Source organism: Misgurnus anguillicaudatus, chromosome 19, assembly GCF_027580225.2.
Source record: "Misgurnus anguillicaudatus chromosome 19, ASM2758022v2, whole genome shotgun sequence".
In the NCBI taxonomy this organism is placed as follows: domain Eukaryota; kingdom Metazoa; phylum Chordata; class Actinopteri; order Cypriniformes; family Cobitidae; genus Misgurnus; species Misgurnus anguillicaudatus.
Genome location: NC_073355.2, coordinates 35,686,854 through 35,707,110, shown reverse-complemented (window position 1 = coordinate 35,707,110; position 20,257 = coordinate 35,686,854). Strand labels below are relative to the sequence as shown.

The 20,257-nt window shown below is 37.2% G+C and overlaps 1 protein-coding gene across 1 annotated transcript in view; it reads left to right on the top strand.

Annotated features, from left to right (window-relative positions):
* Positions 1 to 5,570: 5,570 nt before the first annotated feature.
* usp43b (ubiquitin specific peptidase 43b) overlaps positions 5,571 to 20,257 on the top strand; it is a 94,124-nt gene continuing 79,437 nt past the window's right edge. The window contains exons 1-2 of the mRNA XM_055194670.2: positions 5,571 to 6,513; positions 17,137 to 17,289. Coding sequence (XP_055050645.2) covers positions 5,932 to 6,513; positions 17,137 to 17,289 — 735 coding nt within the window. The 5' untranslated portion in view covers positions 5,571 to 5,931. The remainder of the gene's footprint in view (positions 6,514 to 17,136; positions 17,290 to 20,257) is intronic.

The following is a 20,257-nucleotide window of genomic DNA, read 5'->3' as shown; positions in this document are numbered from 1 at the left end:
TCTATTATGTGACTCTGTGGCACAGTCTTTAGGGCCACAGACCTATGACACGTTGCTGTCTCGCAAAATGTTATAATCTTGTTTATATTCATGAAATGTTCACAAAAACATATAAACTTACTTTGAAACATAAACTTCCAGTGACTCTGTCCTTTCACGACGACCCTTGCTGAGCACATTCAAACATCAAGGGCGCGAAGAACATGAGCCTCTTCATACAACCCAACATAATAACCCAGCAGTTTTAACCCAACACCTAGAAAACTGAAACTACCCAAAAAGTGTTTAAAATGTAAAAAAATAACCCAGCAAAACAACCCAACAGACTCAACCCAGCATTTTGGGTTAAAAAATAACCCAGCCATTTTTAGAGTGTATATGGTATTTTGAGCTAAAACTTCACATTTGTACTCTGGGGACACTTTTTTATCAGACTTATTTTACATCTTATATAAAATGAAATGTTATATACTTATATATATATATATATACTTTTGTTAATAATGCATTAACTAATGTTAATGAATGGAACCTTATAAAGTGTAACAATATTTTAGATTATTTTAATTCATTATCTTGTGAATTCAAAAGTGTATTACTACTATACTATATGTACTCCATAATTACTCCATAATCTATATGTCACGACATGCATGTCTGAACTGCCATCAAAAGCACATAAAAATCCACGTGCTAGATGTTGTCAAATCAGCTTAAAATGATTAGATTCAAGGCTTCAATACAAAATACACTAATACTGGCAGTAAATAACATTACTCCATGACTGCAAGAGAATACTGTACATAATAATGCAAAACACCATTCTGCAATGTCTAGTTGTGTAGCAAAAAGCAGAAACAACATAAACAAGCGGCTTTCGTGGTCAACACTTAACTTCCGGTAAACTCCGCTAAGAATAAAAAGTACTTTAAAGTAGGGCTGGGCGATATATATCGGAGGATTCTCATGCGTGTTTCATCAGTAAAGCCGGTTCCTTGATTAGAAGTAAATTGCCATCAGCTGCTTTCGGATGGAGCGGCATTTACTACGCGGAGCCGTAGTTTACTGACAATCAGGGCAATTTCGCATTAATTATCGAGGACATATCGCCTGCGATAATTAATGCGATATTGCCCAGCTTGTCAGTAAACTACGGCATGAGAATCCTCCGATATATATCGCCCAGCCCTACTTTAAACATAATTTATTTATATAACAAGCAAAATAAACAACACTTAGATTACATAGGAAACCAAAACATTTGTTATTTTCGACAGGAAATTTGTTCAAGAGTTCAGTTTAGCAACTAGTCAGACCATTAAAAAACTGAAACCCGAAGTAAAGTTCGGACCAGACGCGTATATCGTCACCGCACGTGCGTCCGATGAAACCGTGCATGATTTTAATAGTTTTTTTTACCAGGCAGGAAAAACGTTTTAACTTAAAATGGTATTATATAGTCCCAAATCATCTCTTCTGTATAATACCTAGGCATTGTCTTGTTTCTTCATAGTACATTTGTGTTTCTTTGCATGCATGATAAAGAACAATATACAATGCATTGTAATGCTATACATTATATGCGTGTTCCCTGATAATCAAGCCCATGACCTTTGCACGGGTAGCACAATGCCCCACCATTTGACCTACAGGAACATGAAATTAGGTTATACTTCATAATAAAAAATGTGTCTGTTTCTATCACATAGAAGAGATTACTTACAGTATTTTTATAGTCCAATGTAAAACTCTTTTATTATCACTCAGACAATTTGGTCTACGCAGCTTGTTTAGAAAATAGTAAAGAAAAAGCCATTAATAGCAACTGTTTGGAGATAATGGTTGTTTTTAGATTAAACAGACCTCATCATCATGTCTAATATTATTTAGTCTAGTGTTCTTCATTTCCTCTTAATATAGACTAATGATAGCTCACCGTACACCAAACCACAGTGATTTGGCAAACCGGACCAGACTCAGTTTCCTTTTAAATATATAAACCCAGACATCTAATAGCTGTTTTTTCATTTTCATACCTGGATTTTGTTGCACACCAATGCCATGCATCCTCTTCACTTATAGGTTATGCAGTACAGTTTATATTATGCCTTTAAGCATTGTTATATAACTGTAGAACTGGAAAACGAAACTAAAAATAACTTTTGTCTGTGAATATGCTCTTTTTCAAAGAGATGTCATTGAAAAGCAGACAGCTATAGCTGCCCAGAGACAATTACAGATTCTCTCTCACACACACACATGACTTCAAGTACAGATACTAGAGTAAATAAAAGTATGATACATTCACCTCATTTGCATAATATGTCTGAATATAAAAAACACTAAGCACCTGAGGGCTAAAAATACACATTTTAGCCATTACTGTCATGTACCCCTGCTTATTAAAATGTAAAGAGGACAGCGTTAGTTTAAAAACTACCTCAGTCTTTGGCCCTTTGTATAAAGTAGAAATGGAAAACTGTAGGTGGTCTGGGTTTCTGACAAAATTCGGTCTTATCACTCAGCGAGCACTGGTTCAGCTCTGACTGAGCTCAAGACGTGATGATAAACCACTGAAGGTGTGGGGTGAATCAGAGGATATAGCTGACACATGCCATCAGGACACAGCAAGCATCATGGGAGAGATGTACCAATAATAATCCACATCAACCTGTTTTACTGATTCAGTGTTGCACATAAGGCTAGGCTGTGTGTTTACTGTAGGTTGAGAACAGTGTTGGGTGTAACTAGTTATTAAGTAATACGTTACTGTAATGTAATTACTTTTTGCTTTATAAAGTAAAATTAGGGATTACGTTTATTTTTTAAGTAATTAAATTACAGTTCGACTACTTCTAATGTAATTGAACTAAATACTGTGTATGGACTGTAGATCAATTATATATAATACAATAGTGAATTTAATAATAATATTTTAAAGTGACAGTAAGTAGGGTTTTAAGTGTTTTATTAATCAAAATCAATGTCTTTATTCATAAATATGTCCTCGTTGGTGTCAAATGACCTCTGCCAGTGATCTGATTTATCTTTGTAAGCTTAGAATTTCTTCTCTTTAGTTACATTGAACGGGTAAGTCCAAGGAGGCTTCCATGTCGTTCCGCCGTATTGATAAACTATAATAGCAGAGAGGGACAAAAAGCACTAGCCTACCAACGCGTTTCCACAGCGGGTTTTCATCCAGAACATGTGAACAAGCTGAAACTGCCAAGGAGATCAGTGATTACATATCGGCTACCGTAGTTGCAACACGCATTTGGAAAAGCGAGGTGCTAGAGAGCACTATTCGTTTAAATGCAAAATACAATTTTACCACTAGATGGGGTAAATCCTACTTATTGTCCCTTTAAAGTCTAATGTTAAAATGCATGTTTTTTATGTATCCTTTTCACTATTAACTTGTTGGTTATTAGCATTAATATTACTGAGATATTATTGATTACTTAAAAGCACATATTAATGCCTGATTCTGGAAATCCTACCCAATTCCTACCAATACTTAAACTTAACAACAACTTTACTAAGTATTAAAGGGGACATACCATGAAAATCTGACTTTTTCTGCAATAGCATTGGGTCCCCAGTGTTTTTACCAACCTAGGAAATGTGAATAAGATTAATGCATTAACTTAGTTTTGGTAAACCATTTTCTACAAGCACATTAAAAAATAGGTTGTTGAAATTTGGCTCCCCTGGTGATGTCAGAAGGGGATAATACCGCCCCTTAATCTGCACTATCCAACCACGCCACTGCTATTTCAACCCAGTATCATGAAATTACATTCCTATAGTCACGTAAATTTGTGAGTCTTTTCCGTGACACGTTTTTCCGCCTTTTTGCGTGAACATGTCCTGTATTTCTGTTTGCGTGTCGCTGTCATGTGTTTGTTGCTCGGCTGTTTTGTCCTATTTTCTTGCCATTGTCGCTTCGGTTTAGGGTTAGATTTACATAAAATGACATCCTTACCCAAACCCAACTCTAACCCTAATGCCAGGTGACATAAAAAAATAAATAAATCATGAAACAAAGGTATAAACTGATACTTAAAGTGACATCCTATCGCAAACACCAAATCTAAACCTAAACCGAAGCTTCAATGGTTTAGAAATATGACAAAACAGTTGAGTAACAAATACTTCACAGTGACATGTAAACAGAAATACGTGACACGTTCACGCAAAAAGGCGGAAAAACGTGTCAGTGTCACGGAAAAGACTCACAAATTTACGTGACAATATAATTTCCGTGATACAGGGTTGGCCATTTACTGTAGTACAGAGATCAGCTCAGTTGCATGTTAAAGGACACACCCAAAATGGGACATTTTTGCACACACCTACAAAGTGACAGTTTTAGCATGCTATAATAAATTATCTATATGATATTTTAAGCTAAAACTTCACATATGTACTCTGGGAACACCAAAGATTTATTTGACATCTTAAAAAAGTCTTGTGAAATGTCCCCTTTAATGACGAGTATATTGAGGCAAAATTAATAGTTAATAGTGACCTTAAAAAGTCTGACTAAAATAATGTACTTTTATATGATTTATTCAAACTGTTTCAAGACTATCTTTGTATCATTTACTAAATAGGATTTAGAAAGTAATTAGTTATTAAATAAGTTTGGGAGAGAGTAATTTGTACAATAATCACATGATTGAAGATGTAATTAATGACTAGACTTTTTTATTATTATTTATTTTTTGTAGCCAACGTCAATCTAAGCCTAATATTTTAAAAATTGTACACAAAACAATGCTTCTCCAGGACCAGGTGCTACATAAGAAAACACAGGACACACATACATATTTAAATTATTTTGATTTAATTAGACTTAAAGGGATAGTTCACCCAAAAATGAAAATTCTGTCATCATTTACTCACTCGATGTTGTTACAAACCTGTATTCATTTCTTTATTCTGGTGAACACGAAGGAATATATTTTGAGGAATGTTTGATCATGAGCACCATTCACTTCCATAGTAGGAATAAAGAACACAGTGGAATTGAATGGGGCTCATTAATGTTTACAAACATTACCAAACTACTTCCTTTGTGTTCATTAAAACAAAGAAATTTATACAGGTTTGTAACAACATGAGAGTGAGTAAATGATGACAGAATTTTCATTTTTGGGTGAACTATCCCTTTAAGTCAGTTAGACTTACACAATTAAAAAAAACTAAAACAATGTACAGTGTTCAGATAAAGATATCTGTGTTCCACAATTTAGGTCAGAAAGGGAGCACAAAACTTGTAATCTGTAGGCTAAACGGCAGGGGGCTCTTCAACATTGTGAATATTATGCGAAAGCTTTCAGTAATAACTGACAACCCGGTGCTTATTGTACAAAATGTGATACAGCAAGTGTAATGTTTACATGAGCAAGTTCTCCAAAACACGCGTGCGCGAACAAGGTGTACACAATACTCAGAAATAACATTTTGTTGTTTGTGTTCTAAATCAGGAAGCATATTTATTTATATAAATTCACAGGAATAGCTTTGATCCAATCTTTCTTTTCTTATCACGTTTGTTATAGACAATAGTTCTAAAGATAACCCAGCAGCAAGCACAAGGACAAAACGATGAAACGCGCACTCTGACGTCACATGGGTTGCCGTTCTGACCGCTCTGCGAAAGACCCATGAATCAATCATTTGCAATTTCCCGCCGCCGCCACGTAGTTGCAGGACGGCTCGCGCTCGAGCTGTCAATCATTCTCTCGCTGACAGCCACATCGTCGAACCGAGCGCGCGACCTGTCAGTCAATCGAAAGCAGCGAGCGAAGCGAAAAACCTGAGGCGAAATGCACGATGCTGGATATCGACGCGGCAGCTACGCAACTTGACAGGTGAGGAAAACATCACCGTACACGTTTAAACGTTTATGGGAAAAGAAAAACTATGGATAAACGCGACAAGAAAGCGAAAGTGGATTCGGAGACATCCGCCAAGCACACGGATAAATTCACGGGAAAGTCGTTCCGGAGGAAATCGTTCAGATCGGTCGAAAGTTTGGTGAACCGGATTCTGAAAAGTTTCGGGAGCTGGACCGGCGGCAGGGAAACAACCGGACGGTCGGAGGCTGAAGATGACGACGGCGGGTTTGGGTTAAGCGCACCTTGCGGCGGAAACCCCGTACAGATGAAGAGGGACGACGGCTGCCCGGTGAGGAAAAGTTCCTCGCTTCCCGGGCACTTCTCTGCGCAAGAGCGACTCTTTTCGCTTTACGGAGATAAAACGCCCGGTGTGTTAGGTCTGAAGAATCACGGGAACACCTGCTTTATGAACGCCGTTGTGCAGTGCTTGAGCAACACAGATCTGCTCGCGGAACATTTGGGCTTGGATCGATATAAACTGGATCAGAGGGAATTGAACGGGTTGGTACGGAATGATCATGATCGGGAAGTTACGGAACAGCTCGCGGCTCTGGTCAGGGCGCTTTGGACTTTGCAATACACGCCTCAGCTCTCTGCTGAGTTTAAGGTAAACTCCACTAATCCTCAAATGACTAATCTGTCACCAATGTGTCGAGTTTATTCACTTGTTATTTGTACCGCCACTGGAGTAACCCGAGGTTAAATGTTTGCACAAAGGTGACAGCTCTTTAGAAAGGCATCTATGGTATGTACAACACTGGTGGACTGATAGGAAGTGTCTGCCAAATCTGTAAAGTTTTAATCTACGAAAAAAAAAACTATGGAGTGCTTTACAACAGCGACAAAAGTTTTAACAGCCTGAATCTTTTCAAGGTTTTTTAAGTTTCAAAAAAGCCTTTCTTTTTAGTTCTTTAGAAAAGCATCCGCATACTAAAAGGGCACCGAAAGAAGTATGCTGAACTTGTAGAACCTGTACAACAAGTTCAAGTGAGCTTATTGTCATTCCGCTATTTGTGGAGACACAAAAGAAATGAAATGTCATCCCACAGGTCTGCAATGCTATACATTTAACATATAAACTTTCACATAGCTAACCTGTTGAATAAGGTAATCTAAAATACTTTACCTTCACGTACACTGTCAGAAAAAAATGACAAAATGCTCCCAAGCTGACACCCCTACTCAAAAATCCAGCTAAGACCAGCATAAGCTGGTAGCTGGTTTAAGATGGCAAGGGCTGGTTTAAGTTGGTCCTCCCAGCCTGGCAAAGATGGCCGAGCTGGTGGGTCAACAGGTCTTCCAGCCTGACCAGTTAAGTCCAGCTAGACCAGCTTAAAAAGTGACCAAAACACAACTAGACCAGCTTAAAAAGTGACCAAAACATAGCTAGACCAAAACCAAGCTGGGGGACCAGCTAAAACCAGCTCACCAGTTTATGCTGGTCTTATCTGGATTATTTGGTAGGGAATGAGGCAAAAAGGTCCTAAAATGGTTAATCCAGGAATAGGCCTTAGTTATTTTAGGACATTTAAGTAGTTTTTTTTTCAAACAAACCTTACATAAAGAAACAATACTAGTGTGCATCTTAAAAGACAAAACAATGATATATATATATATATATATATTAAGATATGTCAGGTGTTTTTAAATTAAGGTGCATTTTAGTCTGGGACTAGGATAATCACATGTAACAACACAAAGCACAGTTGTACAGGGAGACAGTGCAAAACGAATCGTTGAGATAAACAACAGATGTACTGTAAACAGTGTAAATGACATAAGGGCATAATTGGCAGGCTGTGATGTATATATGTAAACACGTATTTCCTACTGAGTTTGGGTTGCAGTGAGGTTGTTAAAGTGTCTAGCGTACGAAGGGAGAGAATATTGCATGAACAGTACTACACATAATACTTGTAAACAATTAGTTTACGAGATACATTTTTACAATAGAGAGAACTTGTAACATCTATAATATCTAAAACAACACCAAAACCACACCTCTCATAATTTGCCAAAACATACATTTTCTGTCTATTTACTCATTCTTCGAATGTTTATGCCAATTTTTAAAAATGTAATACAAAAAACAATATATAATTTAAATTAAGCTATAACTGTCTGTTAAAGGTGACAATTCACAAGGCTTAGATGTCAAATTTGGTGTCCCCAGAGTACGTATGTCAAGTTTTAGCTCAAAATACCATATAGATAGTTTATTATAATAACATGTTAAAATTGATCTATGCATTAAATGGCAGTGCCGTGGTTGGATAGTGCAGTATTATTGGAAGGGTAGTATTATTATCCCCTTCTGACATCACAAGGGGAGCCAAAATTTCAATGAGCTATTTTTCACATGCTTGCAGAGAATAGCTAACCAAAACTAAGTTACTGGGTTGATCTTTTTCACATTTTCTAGGTTGATAGAAGCACTGGAGACCCAATTATAGCACTTAAGGATAAAACAAGTCTGATTTTCATGATATGTCCTCTTTAAAGCTTTCCTACTGAGTCATACAGTAACTGTGACCTATTGTTTAGTCTGTACAGTGCACCATACTTTAGTAAGGATGATACCTCTCAACTACATAAGTCATGACGAGAAACTTTCCACGTATAACATTATCACAAGAGAGTAAACTTATAGGGCCGGTCCTAGTCTAGGGACTAGTCATAGACTAAAATAAATGTAAGAGCTGTCCAAACTGAAAACAACTTGCACATGACATATCTTAAAATACATCATTGCTCTTTGCTTTGCCTCAAATTGCTCACAAGCAATGTTTTTAGTAAGGCATGTTTGTTAAAACTAGTTATATTTCCTTATTAAACTAAGGCCTAGTCCTGGCTTCAGTACTGATCTAAAAGCCTAATCTAAACAACTCCTTATTTCCTGGACTGATACGTGCCACAGTTTTTATTCATAGGACAATACCATGCCAAAGAGAAAGCAGACAGCATGATTTTGTAAAAAATGGACTATTATGATGTCTTTGTGTAAATATGTACAATAGTCTACAAATTCGTCTACATATATAACAGGTTGAACAGGTTTAGGACTACATGAAAGTGAGCAATTATAATAGAATTGTTTCAATGTTTTGTAACTTCATTATATCAGCGTTTTAAGCTCCACAATGGATGTGAGATTTATCTCAAGGTAGGACTAGCTGATGATAGCCGCCAGGTAGAAAAAAGCACACAATGGATTTCAGTGGCAAAGCATTACACAGAAGAGATGGCGTAGCCATAAGGTAGAGATGCGTCTGATGGGAAACAGAGGCCCAGTTCTATTCACACCTCACTTTTCAATGTTGAAATTATTGCCTAGAAGCGCTCCAGTCCAGACCTCCTGTTGTTATAGATGAAAAATGACTTTTTATACCCCTGGGTGATATTGTAAGGCTATGCCCACTTTATTAAAAAAGAAACTTTAATAGAGAATATTGTGGCCCTGATGATTTTGGGGTAATACTGAATCCAACCCATATAGTCTTAAAGTTATAAATCTTTTCTCTTTACACGTCACAACAGAACAACATTTACCTTCTCCCCTGACTCTTTTTCAAAGAGAGCGTAATCATCCTAATCTAATATCTTGAATGTCATCAATTTAGATTAGTCATTTGCCTTTTCCTGTGTTGACAGAGAGCCGGGTATCTAGTCTGGAGAGTTTGTATCTGGGGACAACATAAACAAACTCTCAGACGTCTGTGAGAGTTAATGAGTGTCTAACCACAGTTACGGGCAGCCATCTATAAACAATCAGGACTTCTAGCCTATAATTTAAACCTCCCACTGCGTTTAACTCTATTCGCTTAATATCTGCTTTAGTAAAGTGCAATCTTTTTGTAATTAGGCCAAAAAGGACCTGAATTACACAGTGAACGCATTTAAGTGGCGAGTGGGAGCTAATGAAGGTGCGTTCAGTTGTAAATGTTTAGATCCGATGTAACACTGTTTATGTGTTTCATAACAAAGCTACCTCATGTGCAACAATGCCACAAACGGTTTCAGATGTTGTTTAACTTAACCTAACTTTTAAACTGAAACTCAGACAATGTGTTTTCTGCATAATCCGCATAACCTAAAATACGTTGCCCCAGGTGCATATGGCTACATCTATTTTCAAGGGAATGTCCACTAGAGGCGTTTGGTTTCTGTACGTTTTGTGGTTTAAGTAAGGAATACCGGTAATTGACGACGGGCCGTTGAATGATTAGATAAATAATGCACACCCGAGGTCAATTATTCTGCTAATACTACGGTTACCAAACCTCAAGACATCAATCACATACCGGTAATATACAGTACTGTATTTAAAGGGATTCGTCCGGTTTCATCCAACGGCTCTTTTGCTTGTTCCAAAACAAAACGTAATTTTAAAGCTGGCAATGGAGGCTTGAGCCGTTGATAGCATTCTAATGCAGTTATTAATGAAGTTATTAGAAAGAGAGCGAGAGTGACAAAGAGTGAAATAAAGGGGGAGAGAGAGAGAGAGAGAGAGAGAGAGAGAGAGAGAGAGAGAGAGAGAGAGATTGTGTGAACGAGGCTACCCCTGTGCGTCTCTAAACAGTGCTGTTATTGCTTCGGAAAATCGTCTGTCATGTTGTTTTTGTTAGTCTGTTATTACAGTTAACTATGCGACGTGATATGGAACTGTAATGCCGTCAAGAGAGCTGCCTGGAACTACGTTCGCCGTGCGTTTCCCAGAAAATAATTGCACACCTCAGAACGTTCATCAGCCAATCAGATTCAAGCATTCAACGGAGTCGTAGTATAATTTTTATTAAACATAGCCGACTAAAACATATAGATGTATTTTCATTACGGGTGCGCAGTATTACCAAAAATCCATTTAACAGAATGGGTCATTTTATTTAATGGTAATGGTATATTTCACGGTTTAAATGTTTTTCAGTTTATTGTTTTTGGAATATAAAAATTTGCAGAAATTTGTCACGTACTAATACTATTGTTTGCTTTTAAGTAAATGCTCACCACAGTTTTAAAATATGGGCAAGTTAGTGTTGGTGTTTAAGTGAAAATGCACAGAATATAAAAACAGATTAAGGGGACAGATTTACTAAACAGCGTAAATTAGCACGAGAGCGCAATTCCAAAAAAGCGCCAATGGGAGTGGTAATATCTGCGGGTTATTTAAAAAAAAAACAAAGAATAAAATTACATAAGCGCAACAGCTGATTTCCATAATAACCAACACAATCTACTTAGAGCAGCGCAAATTAGTTCAGAGTCGCAAATAAGCAGAACACAGAAATCATTTAGATAATCTCCCAAAAAATTGCCGTCTGAAAGGGAAACTCCTAGAAATGCATATGCAATAAAGTCAGTCGCTAAAAGAACAGAACTAGACCACACCTTTTCAGCGCTAATTATAAAATAGTAAATCCCGACAGTCACTATTTAACGACAAAATGATGCTTTGCGCTGTCGCAAACTGTTAGTAAATCTGGCCCTAAGTCTTCTCGTCTTTCTCGGATGTTTGTAATTAAGGGTGTCACGATTTCGATTTTAAATCGAAATCGATCGAAATTAAGTCACAACCTCGAACTTCGAATTAAAAAATGGGATCGTTGCTGCTGCCACACCCCCATGTCACGTCGTCTGGTCCGAATGCCAAGCGGGGGAAAATAAACTCTCAGAAGTGCCTTTAAAAACATCCATCCAGCGGAATGCGATTTATATTTTAAACATGAGAGATGTATTGCTACAACTCCTTGAAATGCATATCATAAACAGGATTACTACCAAGTGATCTGACTTCGGACAGAGCGCAGCTCTCTGCACGTGCACGAGAGAGCCGCCAAGATGCAGCGGGTTATATTTTAAACAAAAGGTATAGTTTGCCTCAGCTGGCATGAAACGCATAAAACTGAACAAAAACTTAAGGATTACTTTAGTTTATGTTTAGACTTTCTCTCTCTACAAGCTCTCTCGCGTAAAGTAAAGCCCACAAACCCCCATGCGAGGAAAAGCATGCAATGTGCATGTTAATGTGAAACTATAATAATAATAAAAATAATAAAGGCATATAATTTTTTGTCTTAAAAAAATTCATTTAAAAATCGAGAATCGAATTGAATCGTGACATCAGAATCGAAAATGTAATCGAATCGAGGATTTGGAGAATCGTGACACTACAGTACATCGCTCCAGCTGCACACGCATTACTGATATAAATGCGAGTTTTGTCTTAGCTTGCTCAAAGTTCTGAAAACTTTACAACCATTAGCATTATGTGCCCTGCCCACTTATTTACATTTCGCAGAATATATGGAATAGAAAAATATGTTATGTCTGACATTTATTTAATAGTAACAGAATATACTGTCACACCGCCCAGCTCCAATGCTTCCTGTAAACCACAAATCATTGACATACCTCGGCCGAATGTGATCAATCCTGACAGTATCAACATCAGCTGTTTATCTATCACAGTCACACAAGCATGAAGTGAAGAATATACGCTGTTAATGTTCAGTATTGCCTGCTTTGACCTTGAATAAACCCACATCAGAACAGACAAATCAATCATCTCTAGTGGACACTCCAACTGAAAGATGCAGTAATATATAATAGTAAAAAGTATTTCAGGTTATGCAGAAAGTAGGCAGAGGTACGTAATTCCAATAAGCCTGTGCAGCAGAAAAAGGTACAAAAACCCTTTAAAAAATTACACCTTTGTACCTAAAGGGTGCATATTAAGACCTTTTCAAGTGTACTGCCCCAGTAACTGCTTTTGTACCATTTTTCCGACACTCTCTTCTGTCACTCTCTATTACAATAAAAGTAAAAGTAAAAGCAAAAGATCATGCCCAGCACTTCTATTATCCATGGGTTGCCTTTAAATTACACATCTTCAGGCAGAAATCTCAAATTTCGGGTCATATAAAACACACGAACATTTTAGAGTACTCAATTCAATAGCTCTAACACGTGCAATCCATTTTTCAAATCTTTCACAAACATCAAAGTAAGACCAAAGTGTCAAGTGATTATATGCTACAGATTGTTTAATATGTTATACTTTTGCACAAGCCTTGTGATCAACTTTGACCTTTCTTTCTACCAGCAGTATATAGCAGTTTCTCTCTCAAGATTTTAAAATTAAAGCAGATTTTTCCAGATTCTTTTGAAGGTGTTTAAACCCACTTTCTCACTATATGATAATGTTAAAATCATCTCAATCTGTACAGCTTCATAGTATTATCTGTCCCAGTTGTGAGATTAAACTCATAATGATATTGTAATTTGTAATTTTATGTCAATCAGCGTTACAATGGGCTTTCTGCCGGAAAACCGGAAAACAGTTCTCATCGCTTCTGCTTGTCAGGAAAACGTTAACAACAGCATGAACTGATGGCAATATCTATAAACTTTTATGGTATTCAGCTAACATAGCCAGATGTTTTTATCGGTTGCATTTATTCTGTTTTAGTATCCAAATATCATTGATAAGGAGAAAAAATAAAACTGTAACATATTAATCTGTATATGCAGTGGACATTAGTTGTGCTTCTCTTTGGTAGCTTCTTTAAGGGCATCTGTAATTTGTTTTGGAACATCGTGGTATTTTTTTCTGTGAGCTTCATCATTTTTAAAAAATTAATGTGCCCCTATAATCTTTAATAAAAAACGCAAATCTCCTCCACTCCTCAAAACGATCTCTCTTTACTTCCGGTCATATGGTATGGCAGGTGGGTGGGGTCTCGGAGGAGATCGCTGCGATTAGCAATTAGCAACACGACCCAACTTCAAATGATCCAATCAGATCTCGATGAACAAATTCAAATCCAGCCCTGCCTTATTTAAATTCAGAAGCCGATTTCACTTTATACGTTACCCTGTGAAAAATAAGGCAATCGCTACTAACATTTTATGGCGACTTTAAGTAAACATCTATTTATCTAAAGCACACGCAAGACCTGAACTGAAAGTGATGTGACCTTGCCGAATAAGGAAGTTTGTTGCGTTTAACCCCCATTACAATTTAAAATTTGCCAATGGAGGAAGTAATGTGAGACTCGATGTGGACTTTAACCTATGATACTTTAGTTATTTAAGCACCTTCACGTTATCTTGGAATGAGTGCACTTACTAATAGCACCACACTATAAAACTCGCAGTAAATAAGAAATCTGGCTGACCCTTTTAACTTCAATGACTATATGCTCCTCCTAACACATAAAAACCTGTTTAGTACTGTAAACCAAACAGAGACTAAACCTAATTTGACAGTTTACATGAAGTGGTGAGTCCCAAAGCAAACACAGACCACTTTAATAGTGTTAAAGGAAAACACCACCGTTTTTCAATATTTTACTATGTTCTTACCTCAACTTAGATTAATTAATACATACTTATATTTTTTCAATGCGTGCACTTTTGGTCTTTGTGCAGCGCCTCGTGAATGTGTTGGGGTTTGGCCTAGCCCCATTCATTCCTATGGCTCAAAAAAAATGTTTTATTTTGTGCCACTCTTGTAACTACTCATGTAACAGTCTTTAAATAGGGAAAACATGGAAGTGTTTGGTGGCTTCAATATTCATCCCTGTTTAGAGCCGAATGAATGGGGCTAGGCTGTGCCTCAAAAACTTTAATGTGATCCGAACTGTGAGTTTTTTTTATTCGTCACACACCCCTAGTAAAGTTAGTACACAGTGATAGCCATAAATGCAATTGTACTAATAATTGGCATAATAATTTATTTCGGTGTTTCGGTTTCGGTTTTTCGGCCTTGGTTTCTTTTTTTCGGTTTTCGGTTTCGGCCAAGAATTTTCATTTCGGTGCATCCCTAGTAGCAAATAAAACACGTGCTCCACTTTCCATATCTAATGCTATATGATATGTGCTTTGTGTGAGGAACAGACAAAATTCTACATTGTTATTCACAAAATCCCCTTCTCTGCAACTCTCAAATCTCATTTTCCATCTCGCTTATTGGAACTGGTTCATCACTTTTGGTTACAAAACACCAAGTTTATTGGATAAAATAACAGCATATGGGTTTGGAACGACGTGAGGGGGAGAAAACAGAATTTTCATTTTTGGGTAAACAATGTCTTTAATAAATACAGTACATACGTGCTTTTGTTGTAAAAGAGATATCATGTGTGGTTAATGCTCACAATTTGTTTACTTTTTGATGCTCATCGACAGCTTGAAGTATCTTAAACAGTTTTGCAATCTGCCAAATAAAAAGTTGGGCAAAAGTTGCTAGAACTGAGCTTCTGGGATCTGCCAGTGATTTTCATAGGAGCTATTTTAGTGGTCACAGATGTGTGAAGAGGAATCTTCAGTTATTTGTGTACACAGCTGCCATCATGACCAGCGGCGAGTGAACATCATTTACTGTCTAGCTGAAATCCTACAGCTGTTCTTCAATGCATATCAGTCCCTAACAAACTCCTTCCTGTCAAATTTACTGCATATATTATTTAATGACTCTGAGCTGCATTTTTTCACAAGAATTTGATACCAAGAAAATGAACACGAATTTGAATATGTTTAGTATCTTCATACAGGGTTCCCACGGGTCCTTGAAATCCTTGAAAGTTTGTGAATCTGGGGGAAAAATTCAAGGCCCTGGGAAGTTTTTGAAAGTCTACATACATAGATTCAGGTCATTGAAAGTGCTTGAATCTTTTTTATGCAAGAAGTTTTCTAGAAAAAAAATCCATATTATTCCCTGTGTAGGTTGAGATAATAGCATAAAAATTCTAGACTTTTTAAGCACACGTGCTAAACTGTTCGCTTTAAATGCTTATATCTTATCAAATGTTGATTCATACCAAAATGCTTTTTTGCATAATTTTGTTTGACACATGAAAACGTCTTTGGTTACGTACACTGTAAAAAATACTTTGCTGCCTTAAAATTTTTTGTTAAATCAACTCAGATTTACAAGTCATGTGAACAAAGATGAGTTGTCACAACTTATAAAATATAGTTGAGAAAAGTCAACTTAATTTTATAAGTTATAACAACTCACCTGTAGTTATAACAACTCATCTCTAGTCAAGATAAATAACAGTAAGTTGAAATGACTTGTAAATCCTAGTTGATTCAACAAAAAATATTAAGGCAGCAAAGTATTTTTTACAGTGTATGTAACTGTTGTTCCCTGAAAAGGGAACGAGGCGCTGCGTCTCCCTTGCCATACTTCCTGCGTCCCTGTAACACCGTCTTTGGCAATATTTCAGCTAGCAATATACTTCCTGGCTCCCACATCATCCTGTCATTGTCATTAAGCCTCACCATTGGTTGAATTTGATATACACATTCAGACGCACTTACACCTGGAGCCGTCCCAAAAGTGTCACCGCAGTGACGCAGCGCGAGTTCCCTTGTAAGGGAACTGTAACAATGTATCTTAAAAGATAACACGATGTAACCTTGCTCTCACTTGAAATGTGTCCCCACAATAAGTCCTTGAATTTGAGGGTATTGGACCTGGAAAGTCCTTGAATTTAAAGTTAACTAAGGTTGAGGGAACCCAGTTCATAAAAAAACGCTGATTTTTACCTAAAAAGGTAAATATTAAATACAAGAAAACCTAATAAGAACCTCATACTTATGTTTAATGTATCACCCAACGGTCTCTTTTCTCATGCCTTGTTTGATTCATTTACACAAGCCAATAAAATGTCTCAAAGTCCAGTTATTTACTCACACAGCAAGTAGCCGTCTAATACTGGCACTGGTGCTTGAGTCACCTTGTCAGGTTATTTTTATATACAGTAATAACCGGTTGGATGTGCATTATCTTTTACAGTTACAGTAAGTCCATACACAATTTGGTTATTAAAGCGAATGACAACCCCACTGTGTAACTAAACTGTTTCAAGAGCTCACAAATGCGTTTTTAAATACACCTATGCTGTGTAGACAACTTATGTCTGTCAATGCGAGAGCTGCTTCGACCACCCACATGCATGTTTTATGTATCCATTCATTGCATGTTTTTATAAGAGAGTAGTTAGTCTCCGTATCCGAAGATTCTGTCAGTTTTAAAAAGTATCCCACCTTGATTGATTGGACTCCAGATTTCCAAACTGGGGTATGCACAACCATAGGGGGTACATTAGAGTGACATGGAAGTGAAGCAAACTTTTTAATTTGGGAGTTTATTAAGTGATTGAAAAATATAAATACATTGATGCCTTACAAAAAACTTATTACTTATGTTGTGTCTTCTCTTTAGGGGATTGTATCAAAATATGGATCACAGTTCCGGGGAAATTCCCAGCATGATGCTCTAGAATTCCTGCTCTGGCTTCTAGATCGCCTTAATGAGGACTTCAACTCGTCTTCCACCTTCCTGAGCGGGAATAACAAAAGCAAATCCAGTGAAAAGGTAATTTTTCTTTAGACTTATGCTTCACCTACCTCAGGCTTAAAAGGATGAGAAAATATAACGAAATCAAAGCTTGTGAAATGATGCAATGCTGTATAAAAGCTGACTCAAAATTGCCACAAATCTTTGCTTGAAATATTTCAAAATGAGGAATATAATTAATCAGTATAAAATAGTTCAAATGCTCACTCATTTGCGAACCGTTTGGATAAATACTGCTAATTTAAATATTAAAGGAATATTCCATTTTCTTAAAAGAAAAATCCAGATAATTTACTCACCACCATGTCATCCAAAATGTTGATGTCTTTCTTTGTTCAGTCCAGAAGAAATTATGTTTTTTGAGGAAAACATTGCAGGATTTTTCTCATTTTAATGGACTTTAATAGAGCCCAACATTTAATACTTAACTCAACACATAACAGTTTTTTTTCAACGGAGTTTTAAAGGACTATAAACGATCCCAAATGAGGCATAAGGGTCTTATCTAGCGAAACGATTGTCATTTTTGACAAGAAAAATAAAAAATATATACTTTTAAAACACAACTTCTTGTCTATGTCCGGTCCAGCACGACCTAACGTAAATGCATAGTGACGTAGGGAGGTCACGTGTTACATATATAAAACGCACATTTGCGGACCATTATAAACAATAAACTGACACAAAGACATTAATTAGTATCATTCCACATACAACAACGTAGGAACGGTCCTCTTTCAACACACTTGTAAACACTGGGGCGGAGTTTCGCGTTCGTCCTCTGTGACCTCTTGACGTCATGACGTATTGCGTGGAGTCACCTGGCGCATCACGACCGGATCTAGACGAGAAGTTGTAGTTTAAAAGTGGATATTTGTTATTTTTCTTGTCAAAAATGACAATCGTTTCACTAGATAAGACCCTTATGCCTCATTTGGGATTGTTTTGGAAAAAAACTGTGAAGTGTTGAGTTGAGTATTACATTTTGGGCTCTATTAAAGTCCATTAAAATGAGAAAAATCCTGCAATGTTTTACTCAAAAAACATAATTTCTTCTCGACTGAACAAAGAAAGACATCAACATTTTGGATGACATGGTGGTGAGTAAATTATCTGGATTTTTTTTTAAGAAAATTGAATATTCCTTTAAGTATATCTTGTTTATATACCCCCATATGGTAAGTTATCTAAAACCTTCATATTACAATGTCTTGTCAAGGTCACAGAATCTCATCTACATGCTCATACCATTCATAAAAACATTGTGCATGAAATACTGTATGTACAGTAGAGTCATGCAAAGCAGTGCATTGATCTGCCTGTGGTTCTCTTGTATGTGACCTTGGTATTCCCAGGATGAATATCAATGGCTATGACCTTCACAGGGCAGGACCCTTGGGGAGAGGTGCTGTAATTAATATGAAGGCCATAACATTTTGTACTATAGGTTTGCAAGTGTGCAAAGGGCCACCCACGTTTGACCTCATTGAATCATATTACTATAAAAGCAAGATACAGAGCCCTCCTGTGATAGAGAATCTCTTACATGCAACGTAAAACCATGCTGATTAAAAACTATTATTATTATTATTAAAAGAAAAACACCTTTTTAATTGAGACAAATAAGGTTTTCACACATAATTACATCCATTATTACTGAACAGTTTTCCTTAGTGTTTAAAAACATTGCCCCAGGCCTGTTTTCAGATATTGGGCTTTAATAAAGATTGTCTTCATATTATAACCACCCAACCAAATTTAAATGATAAAAATGGCAAGCAAGTAAAACAAGCTATCAAAATCTTGGAAAAATAAGCAAGATTCTCTGCTCTCAAACGTTGGGGGCGTGTCCCATGTCTGCACTGAAACCACGCCCACTCGCTGAAAAGCTGCCATCGCTTTCAATTTTCAAATACCACTACAACCTAAATGGATGCTTGTAATTGTGTTAGGGGCGGGGTCATGCTCTGTGGCTCCAGTGCATCATCGAGTCACCGTTTTAGCCCCGCCCAAATAACTCAGAACTGGTGAAAAACTGTTTTAACTCGACAATTCAGTACTACATATGGCGCTTTTCCATTGCATAGTACCCCACGGTTTGGTTTAGTTTGGGTCGGCTTACTTTTGGGAGCTTTTCCATTAGGTGCAGTACGTGGTACCCGATACTTTTTTCGTACCACCTCGGTTGGGGTTCCAAGCGACCCGAGCTGATACCAAACGTGACGCGAAAACACTGTAGATCACTGATTGGTCTGAAAGAAATGTCACTAACAGCATCATCGCTATAATATTAGCTTTACCTTTAGTGCTAGCTTGCGTTGTCTCGAGCAAACATGTTGTCATCTGTGCTCTGCTATAAGTTCCCAAACTCCCTTTTAGCGATGAAAAACATCCACATGTTGAGAATCAGGGACACCATAACTGTTTTTTCCAGACTTGCAGTTTGTGGCGGAACATTCGCGACGAGCACGTCAGCATTATATGCTTAAATGCAACTTCAGTGAGGATCAGCGGAGCACCGTCGGCTGATGCCACGGGTGTTTGAACAGAAACTGTCAGAGGTAGTGATAAACGCGATGTGCAAACATCTATTTGTGGTGGCCAATTTTAATTTTGTGGCGGACTGAGAAATAAATAAACGTATGGGAATATACAACGACGCTCTTCTCTCACTTGTATGTAGGCAGCGCAAATATAACGACACGCCTATAATCCCTCCCACTGCGAAGTGATACTAAACTCGATGGATAAGCTAACCACGCCAAAAATGCTTTTCCATTGCATAGTACCCCACGGTTTAGTTTAGTTTGGGTCGGGTCAGCTCACCTCACTTTGGCTTGGTTAGCTTTTCCATCGAGTTTAGTATCACTTCGCAGTGGGAGGGATTATAGGCGTGTCGTTATATTTGCGCTGCCTGCTGTGACATCATACAAGTGAGAGCGTCGTTGTACATTCCCATTCATTTATTTATTTATCAGTCGCCACA